The following is a 13,015-nucleotide window of genomic DNA, read 5'->3' on the forward strand; positions in this document are numbered from 1 at the left end:
TTTGGCTGTCAATTCATGGAAAGGGAGTGTGGTCTAAGTGGCTGTCAGTCACAGGAAAGAAGGTGTGACCTATGTGGCAGTCAGTCACAGGAACGAAGACATGGCCTATGTAGGTGTCAGTCGCAGTAAAGAAGGCATGACCTATGTGGCTGTCAGTCACAGGAAAGGGGGTGTGGCCTAAGTGGCTGTCAGTCAAAGGAAAGAAGGCATGACTGATGTGGCTGTTAGTCACAGAACAGGGGGTGTGGCCTCTGTGGCTGTCAGTTACAGGAAAGAAGGTGTGGCCTATGTGGGTGTCAGTCACATAATAGGGGGTGTGGCTTATTTAGCTGTCAGTCACAAAAAAGAAGGCATGACCTATGTGGCTGTCAGTCACAGGAAAGGGGGTGTGGCCTCTGTGGCTGTCAGTTACAGTAAAGAAGGCATGGTGGTATGATCTATGTGTAATTAAGCACAAGTTGTCTCTGCACAATTAAGTAGGTGTGGCTTTAATATGATAAAGGAGGTGTGGCCTCTGTGCAATAGAAGAAGCGTTGTTTTTTTTTTACTGGTCAATCACGTAAAAGTGAAACAGTGAAAAAGGCGTGGCCTCAGGGTTTGTAAACGTAGGCGTGGCTTTACACTGTACAGCTCTAATCCTGTTGTATTGGATCAGTTGTTGATTTAAATGTATATTTAATGCATATTTACTGACGTGAAATTCCTATTCAACTCTGTTCCCTGTTTTGCAGATCTCCAAGTTCCTCTCTCTAACACTGACCTGAAATCAGCTGACGGAGTGGAAGAAGGATCACTGTTTGAGTCCTGCACATGGCTCTGACTCGATGAGAACACATAGAAGGAGGAATACTAAAACTAAACCACTTCATCTCTGCCAGCCTCTACAGCATTTAAACCCCACGTTTAAGTGACAGATGGAGTAACACACGTTCACCAGACCGCTTCCACAAGACCCATCATGACAAAAACCAGAAGATGCTGTCAAAAAAAATAGAGACGTGTGAAACAAAACAGAAAATAAACAGATTATATACAAGATCACGTCGAGCGGTAGAAAAAGCACAGTGACGCATGTTCTCCTCCGCACATACAGGGATGCTCAGAAATATGAACGAATAGGGCATGCTGGAATGCTTTCACTTGCATGCCCACACACTTACACGAGCACACACACACACACACACACTGTGGCAGTAGTTGAACATGTGGCCGGGAGCATGTGGCGGACGTGTGTGTGTGTGTGTGTGTGTGTATCTGCTTTTCTGCAACACTCCACTGTCAGCTTTTCACTCTTGGGAAAAAGGCATGTGCAGATTTTAGATTTAATTATTGTAATAATCATTTTAGATACTTTATGTTTGATCAAAATGATAAAAATATATAAATTCAAAATCTAATATTTTCTTTTCTTTTTTTTCTTTCCAAAAACGTGTTTTTAGCATTTCATATTATTATTCTTATTTTCTGTCTTATGTCTGTTTTATGTCTGTTTCTGTTATTTTATTTTGTAGCATGACCTCGGAAAAATAAAACCTAAAAATAAATAAATAACCAACAAAACATTATTATTATTATTATTACTATTATTATTGTTATTATTATTATTATTATTAATAATAATAATAATAATAATACAATTTTTTAAAATACTTTGTGTTACATTCTTGGTATTATTATTATTATTATTATTATTACAATTTATGGTCTTTGTAAAGTAACCTTGGATAGTAGAAAGGTGGTACGTAAATTAAACTCAAATACATAAATAAATAAATAAATAACAAATATTAATTAATAAATAACTAAATTAATTAACTGATCAGTTAATTGATTGATTGATTAGTAGCTTGACAGATAAATCAGTAGATTAATAAATAAACACGTTGTTTGCAGCCACATGCCCACACTTATGTGTCTGCCTCACTGCTGCAACTTCTCTCTCTGTGTAGATCAGATCTTCTCTCCTGACCATGCCACAGTAATCAGATGAAGCCGAGACAGCAGGTAGTCGGAGCAGGAGACGAGCTCGCTCTCTATCTACAGAGACACCAGGGATGAATAAAGCAATGAAAAAGAAATCCAAAGCTCAGTACATACCTGCACCAAGACAAAGAATCTCTTCTTCCATCTCTTCCACACGTTTTTTCCGATGGCCCAGAGGTATCTGCACACGATCACAGCACAGGTGTAAAGACAGGTGTAAGATTACACTGTACTCCACGCAGCACACTCCACACACACACACACACTCCACTCTCCTCACACACACACACACACACACACATGCCTCCAGGGCAAACAACAGGGCAAAAAGCTGAATATTGGATACTAACAGCTCTCACAGTTTGGACTCAGTTTTCAAATAGACTTCTTATTTGTGTTATAACAGATATAATTGCTATTCTTGTTGCAAAACCGTGCGAGTTATTGGCACAACAAAACAGTCTGAGTGTGTGTGAGGAGTTTGGTGTGTGCTAGCGTGTGCGTGTGTGTGCTGCCCTCTGCTGGACACACGCTTCAACACGTACAATAAGTAGCATTTGAAATATAAAATATTATTGTTCACTACAATGTACACAGAACACTACATCCAGAGGTGAATACTTTAATAAATCATAAATATAAAGACTTTTCAGTGAGGAGAAATCTCCAGTTTTAGCACAGTTTGTTCGGTTTCTCAGTAGCATGAAACACAGTGATTTGTTTGTTTTATCTTATTAAGTTCAAGAAAGATAAATAAAGAGATGACTGTTTATAGCTGCTATAATGTAATCACCGGACACAACATTAAATGTAATCGTAAATGTTAAAAAGCATGAATTTCTGATCATATACATATACATATATATATATATACATCATCACACATCGCTTCAGTATACATCGCTTCAGTACAGCTGTGGATTCATTTCCTGTAGCAGCACAACCCACGTAGGTTTTATATACATATATATTTTATATATATATAACATTATACATAAAGTTACTGGACTTTTGTTTTATTCCATTTTTTCTTCTGTGGTTATTGGTTAATAATAATAATAATAATAATATAATATAATGTTTAATAATAATCATTTTATTTGTCATTTATTTCATTGCTGCTTGACCAGAAATAACCAGATTTTATTTGTACAACACTCTAAATAAATGTTAGGTTAATAAACATGACCACACTGTAGTGAAATAATAAATTAAAAAGGTTTAGTTACATATATATATATATATATATACTACCAGTCAAAAGTTTGGACACACCTTTTAATTCACTGTTACACACTCAATAACACACAATTCAATAACACACATGGACTTAAGTAATCCATATGTAATGACAACAAAAACCAGTCAGTTGTTATTTTGAGACACGAAGGTCAGGTGTTCTGGAATAGTTCTTGCAAGAACAGTATTGTCAAGTGCATTTGCAAAACCCATCAAGCACCATGATGAAACTGGCTCACATGAAGACCATCCCAGTAAAGCAAGACCAAAACTGACCTCTGCTGCAGTGGAGAAATTCATTTAGAGTTACCAGCCTCAGAAATCACCAATTAACAGCACCTCAGATTAGAGCTGTTATGAAGGCTTTACAGAGCATCAGTAGCAGACATATCTCAATATCAACTGTTCAAAGTACATTATTGTGGATTTCGGCCGCCTTCAGTATTGTTTTACAATGTAGAAAGAAATAAACATCAGGAAAGACCATGGAATTAGAAGGTGTGTCCAAACTTTTGACTGGTAGTCTATATATATATATATATATATATATATATATATATATATATATATATATATATATATGTATATATATTACTAAACCTTTATTAATTTATTAATTCATATTTCAATCCTATTTATTCAGTTTTTAATAACAAACTAATGAAACTGCTGAAAATATTTCAATATCCAAAAGCATTATTAGAAATTTTTAATTTTGATTTGTTGTGACATACTGCAAATATTTATTTATTTATTTGTTTGTTTGTTTGTTTGTTTGTTTGTTTTTATGATGAATTAACATTTCCACCTAACAAAATCTCACATCTGTGTTGTGAAATACAACAAAGAATTCACATTGCATCCTCTAGTGTGTTTGTGTGTGTGTCTGTGTGTGTGTGTGTGTGTGTGTGAGAGAGAGAGAGAGAGAGAGAGAGAGAGGGAGGGAGAGAGAGTAAAGAAAAGCTGCCTTTGTATTCTGTTGGTAATTCAAGGCTAAAAATGTCAAATTGTCACTTTCTTGCAGTGAGAAGTAAACACACTAACACTCAGGGGTAATGATGTTTTGTTAACCATCAAGAAATGTATTTTATTCTTTTATACTAGAAGACTAAAGTGAGTAAAGAACATGGCCAATTTTGCAGATATTTTATTTGATTAAAAGTTCATATGTATTTTTCAGTATAATGTTGTCCAGTAGATGGCGCCAAAACACAATAAATAGTCCAAAGCGATTTCTTTTCTCTAGAAAAATATTATTTTAAATATAATATTTACTTAAAAGTGGTGACTGTGTGATATATACAAAGATTATATACCAAAAATATACAAAAAAAAAATCACATTGTTATTTCTAATTTTGTAATTTGGTGTGAAAGTGTTGGAAATTACATACAACCAGTACCAAATGTTTTCATTGTTTGTTTGTTTTTATATCATTATTATCCTGTTGGATTGGTCACTTGAACTGAAATTAATTTAAAATTTACCTTCAAAAATTCAATATATTTGTGTAAATTCTGGAATGAAAAACCTGTAATAAATAATAAAGCTGTACTGTGTAATGGTGGCCACTAGACGGCGCCAAAACACAAAAAAAAAATCAAAGCAGCGTTGTTTAGGAAATAATTCGATTGAAGATTAAAAGGAGTTTTAAGGGATTCTTATGATTTATTTTCTAAAATAAATACGCTACCTAAAACAGATTTTTTTTTTACATGCATTTGAGTCCATATACATGAGCAGGTACAGTTATATTATTAGATTAGATATAGTGTATATAGTTATATTAGATATAGAATATTTTTCACTCTTACTCACCCACAGTGTTTCATGTTCTGAGGTTTGTCCATCCGAACAGCGAGTTTGATCCTCAGGTCGCTGTCCGGACAGCCTTTAGACACGGTCATCTTGTGTAACTCGGACTGCTTGGGGCTGTTGGGAGTCGGATGTAAAACAACCTGAGTGCAGAGGAGAAATGATTCATTTTTACAGCATTCTTGTCTAAAAGATTTATCTGGAATCATCTCAGGATCATAATGTGAAACATGGTACATATTCTGAGATGACGACTGATCTTATCATAATCCTTTATTTAAATTTTTATTTATTTATCCTAAAACAGCTGTCACAGGGCAGAGTAACGCACTCGGCCCTCTTCCTCATCACTCAGAGTCTCTCTGATGGAGAGAAAGTATTAAATTCTATTCAGTTTTATTTGTCTAACACTTTAAACAATAGACATGGTCTCAAAGCAGCTTTACAGAATATGAGGACATATAGAACAAAAATTTCAAGGTTTAATATTAAAATTTGGAATTATATTTAAATTAACATTTATATTTAAACATATCCTTAATGAGCAAGTGGGAAGGAAAAACTTGGAGATGATATGAGGAAGAAACCAGACTCAAAAGGGAGCCCATCCTCATTTGGGTGAAGCTGAGTGTGATTATAAATCATTATAAACACCAGAGAGTGTGATTATAAATAATGTCCTGTCTACATTCATTCGGAGCTCATGAGCAACTCATAAATTAGCGTAACATCTAAAGTTCATTAAAGATTTAACACTAGCTCCTCCAAAAGCCTTCACATGATCAATGAAGGAGATACAGCATATGTCGGATGTTATTCTGTGTATCGATTAAGATCCTCGTGAGGTTACGCTATCTCTCTCACACAGACAATTCTGCTCCGGGGAAGATTCAATATGACGAGCATTTGAGTCACAGATGTAAAAAGAATGACTTGTGGATACTAGCTGTAGCTTAAATATCAGAACTGAGGATGATGGTTCAGTGTTCATTCACTGAAAGCCTGAAAAGAGAGCAGTCGAGAGAACGCATAAAAGCTGCTGGATTATTGTTATGTGTCTATCTGATACTCATATTCATATTAATAAGCTTGTTCTAGTTTATCTTCATTTTATCCCTAACGAGAAGTTGCAAGGAAAAACTCCCTGTGAAGATTTGAGGAAGAAACCTTGAGGCTCAGAAGGGAACCTCGTCCTCATTTGGGTGACACCGGACAGTAAATAATGTAACTGTAACTAAATAATGTCCTTTCTACAACACCAACCAAAGGCCCATGAAGAACAATTAGGTCAGTGTAGTTTCTGAGGTCATTATAGACACTAATGCCTTGCTGTCACAAGCTGACCGATGTAATGGCAGATCTGTGACGGTGTGAAAGTCCCCAAGTGGCTCTGTCTATGATGGTCTCCTGGTCAAGGCTGTCCACACGGATCCATCCATGGCATCAGTGAGAACCACCAAGCGATAAGACTCTAACCACGGATGGAGCTACTGGTCGCACTGGAAGCTCAGAACACTGGGAGCTCTGGGGTGGGATGTATAGCTCAAGATCTGATGTTGATCCTGAATTTGTGTGGACATTCGGCTGGTCGCAAGAAGAACTGGGCTTCAACTGACCAGTAAAACGTTTCCATTCGGTTACTGAGATTAAGGTTAGGGGTCGATTTTGGTGTCAGTATAGTATTAATTAGCATGTCAACAGAAGGTCCTTGTGAGGATAGTGAGGCAGAAATGTGTGTGTGTGTATTTGTGTGTTTTGTTTGTCTGTTTGTTTGTTTGTTTGTTTTTTACCCGTCCCAGCTCTTTATCTTCCAGCGCCAACACTCCTGTACTCTCTGTGAACAGTTTCACCTTGACAACGGGGAGCGGGTGTGTGGTGGTGAAGTCTCCTTGAGTTCCCCAACTAGAGAGAGAGAGAGAGAGAGAGAGAGAGAGAGAGAGAGAGAGAGAGAGAGAGAGAGAGAGAGAGACAGACAGACAGAGAGAGAGAGAGAGAGACAGACAGACAGACAGACAGACAGAGAGAGAGAGAGAGAGAGAGAGAGACAGACAGACAGACAGACAGACAGACAGACAGAGAGAGAGAGAGAGAGTGAGAGAGAGAGACAGACAGACAGAGAGAGAGAGAGAGAGAGAGAGAGAGAGAGAGAGAGAGAAAGACAGAGACAGACAGAGAGAGAGACAGACAGACAGACAGACAGACAGAGAGAGAGAGAGAGAAAGACAGAGACAGACAGAGAGAGAGACAGACAGACAGACAGACAGACAGACAGACAGACAGAGAGAGAGAGAGAGAGAGAGAGAGACAGACAGACAGAGAGACAGAAAGACAGAGAAGGATTATTGGAGTGCCTGTTTATAGCTTTCCTGCTAATTAGGCTTAATTTTGACTCTGTGTGTGTGTGTGTGTGTGTGTGAGAGAGAGAGAGAGAGAGAGAGAGAGAGAGAATGTATGTGTGTGACTAATGAGTGTCCCTCTACACTTCCATGTCTACAGTCTGATGCCAGCTCTGAAGCTCTGTGTGTGTGTGTGTGTGTGTGTGTGTGTGTGTGTGTGTTCTATGACAAATCTTTTGATCTTCTCCTAGTCACAGTAGCTCACGCTCTCCCTGCAGCATCTGAACTTTCTAAATCTTTTTTTATTTCATTTTTTTTTCTGTACTAAGCCTCAACACCAGATAACAGAACCCTCGCTCGAGCTTCCCGCTGAGACCTCGGTGTGTGAAATGCAAAAACGCAGGACTTTTAGATTTTTACATCTTAAAAGAGCCCGAGGCTGACACGTGGCGGAGCAGAAAAAGGGCCACCGAACGTGCATGTTCTCCACGTCGGTATAAATAAGCTTCGGAAAAATCAATGAAAAGGAAAGTAATGACCTCGACTCGGGGCGCTAGAGAGAAAAGAAATAACTGCTTTCTAATCAACTGCAGCAGGAGCGCTGGAGCTGGGGCTTTCTCTAACTGAATCTCGGACATGTCAATCAAGCACGCTTATTAGAATATTAAGCCACGCCCACACTCAATCTAGAAATACACAGTAAATAGATGCGTTTTCTCTTCATTACAGCTTACAAATTCTTCGTAATTGAAATAATCTTCTTCTTTATTTTGCTTTATATAATAATGCTTCACTCAAGAGCCACGATGGAGTAGACATCATATATACGTGTGCATCACGTGAGCGTGTTTCCGAAACAATTGCACACAGATTTGCACAAAAGACTGATAAATAAGGCCCGGTGTTTTATAAATGGACTCTGTGAACAAAGACGCTGTGTCTGATACTCACACACACACACACACTCATATGCACACAACACACACTACTGTGCTGAGAATAATCCAGCAGTCAAACAATACCTGCTCTGTGTATACACGTGTGTGGGTGTACATACGTTCAGTGTGTGTCAGGACAGTGATATAAAAGTAGTGGTGTAACACCATCTGTGTACGAGGGTGCGTTAGAATGTATGTGTGTGTGTGTGTGTGTGTGTGTGTGTGTAATGCTAGTATTCAATTGTGTGTGTGTGATTAAATGTAAGAGTATTATGTATTGATGGTGTGTGTGTGTGTGTGATCTCCGGAGATGAAGAGGGCAGTCAGCAGTGCACTGGGGATCTGAGCACAGAGAGACCGGTCTCCATAGCAACGTCTCTCAGCCGAGATCCCTGCAGAAAGCCTGGGGTGAGCCCAGGGGCATACGGCCCATGTGTGTGTGTGTGTGTGTGTGAGATGTCAATCCTATCTGACACTTCATATCAGTATTAATACAGATAACAGTCTTATTTCGTGTCAAACGTATTCTCGGCCTCTGTCACAGTGACTCGCCCCGCCTTTTATTTATTCCTTAGAAGACATTACATTAGTTACGTCAGGATACGGTACGAGAAAAAAAGGAGTGTTTATTAGATGGAAATGATCTAGTCTTTAATAATGATCTTTTATCTTGTGAGTTTGAAAAAAACTATTCATGGAACAAATCATGGTGTTTGAAGTAATTTCTGCTTAAGTAAAATATATTTTTTTAAATATTAATGAAAGAGAAACCCTTTAAACAACACTGGAGAGATAGGTTCGTGTATCATTCAGATGAAAGACGATATACACCGATCAGCCATAACATTATGACCACTGAGAGGTGACGTGAATAAGACTGATGATCTCCTCCTCATGGCACCTGTTAGTGGGTGGGATATATCAGGCAGCAAGTCAACATTTTGATGTGTTAGAAGCAGGAAAAATGGACAAGCGTAAGGATTTGAGCGAGTTTGACGAAGGGCCAAATTGTGATGGCTAGACGACTGGATCAGAGGATCTCCAAAACTGCAGCTCATGTGGGGTGTTCCCGGTCTGCAGTGGTCAGTATCTATCAAAAGTGGTCCAAGGAAGGAACAGTGGTGAACCAGTGACAGGGTCATGGACGGCCAAGGCTCATTGATGGACGTGGGGAGTGAAGGCTGGCCCGTGTGATCAGATCCGAGCTACTGTTGCTCAGAATGCTGAAGAAGTTAATGCTGGTTCCGATAGAAAGGTGTCAGAATACACAGAGCTGTTTTGGCAGCAAAAGGTGGACCAACATAATATTAGACAGGTGGTCATAATGTTATGCCTGGTCAGTGTAAGGGCCACTTTATCCACATATTTGGATGTTGGACTGATTCGTCCGAAAATCTTTCATTTTGTCTCCATTAGAGACGTTCCTGAGACGTTATTTACTGTATACCTCACTGTCATGTGTGACTGCTCAAAGGCTTACTACAATAGATTACGTTTACAAAATATATGTACGTCTTTCCATTTAACATAAATCAAATTAACCAGCTTACTTATTAGCCCTCATCGCTCATTAACGCTGCAGAGATTTCCAGTCTTTTTTTCCCCACGACATGTTTAGCCTGAATTATAAGAATTTAAGACGACGGACTCTTCAGAAGACACTCTGCAGAAGTGTCGCCATGAGCTCAGCCTCGATGCACCTTGGCACAGATTTAGCACGTCTGCGCTGCACTGATAGCGAACGTACCCTGCTGAAGCAGAGAAGAAGAAAAAAAACCCTCACACAACCCCGAGAGCGGGTTAAACACTCCACGGACCTGTGCGCTAAATCACCACCGGCGTGTCCGTCATATCAGAGTTCCTGCAGGTTGTTTACACGGTGATGATGATGATGTTCTTTTTTTCTCTACTTTCTGATTTACATTTAAATCAACGGCAGCTTTGGAAGAGATTTAATGTCAGTGCTCGGTTTCAGGTCTGTGTTGAATGCAGTGACATTTCCAGAAGAAATATGTTTTTCTGAAATTTCATTTCACCCAGAAATGCTAATACAAAAACACTCAGTTAGCCTGAGGTCTATTTGGAGAATGGAGCATACTTCACCAATTCCATCACATTTAGGTGCCTTATAGCATCTTCTTTTTTCTTTTATAGAGAACCAGTTGAAAGCAGAAGTTTTGGCACCCCTGGATACACCACACATTTTGTACTGAAAAGAATTAAACATTTTTTTAATCCACAGTTTAAATTTGCTTAATTTTTACACCTAGAAAGACTTAAATAGAATTTAGGGCATGTGCAAAAGTTTGGACACCCCCCAAGTGAAAACAAAGAATACTTACAACTTTATAACTCCTTCCTATTTTAACGGCATTCCAATATAGTTCAGGCACAATATTCTTAATGTAATATAAATAATGATTTAATTTCCACTAAATACACGATCCTGAAGCTGGAATCAGATTTCATGACGTCAGTAAGATACTGATATTATATATTTTCCTACAGTGAAGTCTTTCTTGTTCAGTGGGATTATTTTTTTGGGCTGCAAAGCAACTTTAGGGATATGAACATCATGCATTCAGCAAATAAACTGACTCAATCATTTTGCTATTATCAGATTACTTAAATTTACACTAATCAGGCATAACATTATGACATTATAACATTATGCCTAATATAGTGTTGGTCCCCCTTTTGCTGCCAAAACAGTCCTGACCCATCATGCACTGACAGCTTTCTATCAGAACCAGCATTAACTTTTTCAGCAATTTGAGCAACAGTAGCTCATCTGTTGGATCGACCAGCCTTTGCTCCCCATGGGCATCAATGAGCCTTGGCCGCCCATGACCCTGTCGCCGGTTCACCACTGTTCCTTCCTTGGACCACTTTTAATAGATAGTGACCACTGCAGACCGGGAACACCCCACAAGAGCTGCAGTTATTGTAGTTAAAGTAGTTATTGTACTCTATTAGAATCTCTACACACAGTAAATCTTCATGGTATGTGTTTTTTTGTCTCTTTAAGTTCCCAAAGGAAAACTGGGGGAAACATAATGATTTACAGCAACGAATCCACTTAAAATGCTTAAAAGTATCTCTGAGATGTCTGTCTACTCGGAAGCATTAACACCATTAATTAATTTCAATGACATTAATAATAGCAGGCCTCAGAGTTCAAAGTCACTAACGAGCTCTGTCTCGGTGAGATTAATTCACTCGTTCTGATAAATGATTTTAACTCTGAGACACACTCAGACGCACATGCAGACGGCCGCTCTAGATCCTCTAAGGAACTGGCGTTCGAGGAGTTTACAATAATGTTACTTCATTAAATACGTGCAACTGAGTACAGAGTGAAGTGTATAATGTAACACACGCAGTGCAGTATAGCCTCAGACATCAGACACCAACCTTTTTAGGACTGGTTTAGGATCAGTGCAGAAACAACATATCGGTATTTCCTATTAAAGGAATAATTCAACCAAAAATACTACCTGTCAATCTGCTTAAACGTGCTAATTGCTACTTGAATTCTGCTCTAAGTGACACAGCTCAAAAACATGACCAAGCATTGACCAAAAGCATACTTCCAAATACTTCAAAATTCGACCAAATGTTGGCACTAGAGTGTTGGGAGCACTTGGCCTAAATTTGGGGACGATGTTCCTTAGACCCTCCATAACTAGTGTACCAAATTTCAGAACCTTTTACCAGACATTTTAGCCAGAAGAAGAAGAAGATGTTGAAGACAAAGATTTATTATTATTAATAATTATTATTAATTACTTATATTATTATTCTTCCGGCTAAAATGTCTATGGCAGCCCATAGAACCATACTAAGGAACATTCTGATTAAATATGAGCAAACACTCTAGCACCACCATTAGGTCAAATTTTATTTAGAAGTACCCTTATATTGCCAAAAGTTTTGGGACGTCTGCCTTTACATGCACATGAATGTAATATGGAGTTGTCCCGCCCTTTGCAGCTATAACAGCTTCAACTCTTCTGGGAAGGCTTTCCACAAGATTTATGAGTGTGTTTTGACCAATCCTCTAGAAGAGCATTTGTGAGGTCAGGCACTGATGTTGGACGAGAAGGCCTGGTTCACAGTCTCCACTCTAATTCATCCCAAAGGTGTTCTATCAGGTTGAGGTCAGGACTCTGTGCAGGCCAGTCAAGTTCCTCCACACCAAACTCACTTATCCATGTCTTTATGGACTTTGCTTGGTGCACTGGTGTGCAGTCATGTTGGAACAGGAAGGGGTCATCCCCAAACTGTTCCCAAAAAGTTGGGAGCATGGAATTGTGCAAAATGTCTTGGTATGCTGAAGCATTAAGAGTTCCTTTCACTGGAACTAAGGGGCCAACCAATGATTCAATGATTTGTAAAAACATTTGGCAATATAGTGCATGTTTTCAGTCCTAACTTTTCAACCGCGTGTCTGAAATGTAAACCCAGGTAATTGTCAATAAAAAAGCCAAACACAATATAAAATAGATTTCTAAGCCAGATTAAGGTTTGGTGCAGATACTTCTACAAAGTGTGGAAAAAAAAACCCCTCAGGTCAGAGCAGTAGCAATCACGACCACAGGTCAAAGAAGCACCAGAAAGCACCACAGGTCAAAGTAAAGCAGCAGCTGGAGCAGAGATACCATCCTGCTGGCCATTTGTTCATCTAGACCTTTCCTCCTACAG

At 38.7% G+C, this 13,015-nt stretch overlaps 1 protein-coding gene across 6 annotated transcripts in view; it reads right to left on the minus strand.

The window, feature by feature from the left end:
- Positions 1-13,015, minus strand: part of cadpsa (Ca2+-dependent activator protein for secretion a) — a 106,284-nt gene that overhangs the window by 43,917 nt on the left and 49,352 nt on the right. For all 6 annotated transcript variants that reach the window (XM_058373771.1, XM_058373770.1, XM_058373772.1 and 3 more), the window contains exons 7-9: positions 6,828-6,939; positions 5,041-5,180; positions 2,098-2,164 (exon numbers count right to left, since the gene is read on the minus strand). In XM_058373771.1, coding sequence (XP_058229754.1) covers positions 2,098-2,164; positions 5,041-5,180; positions 6,828-6,939 — 319 coding nt within the window. The remainder of the gene's footprint in view (positions 1-2,097; positions 2,165-5,040; positions 5,181-6,827; positions 6,940-13,015) is intronic.

This window comes from Hemibagrus wyckioides, linkage group LG21, assembly GCF_019097595.1.
Source record: "Hemibagrus wyckioides isolate EC202008001 linkage group LG21, SWU_Hwy_1.0, whole genome shotgun sequence".
Taxonomy (NCBI): Eukaryota; Metazoa; Chordata; class Actinopteri; order Siluriformes; family Bagridae; genus Hemibagrus; species Hemibagrus wyckioides.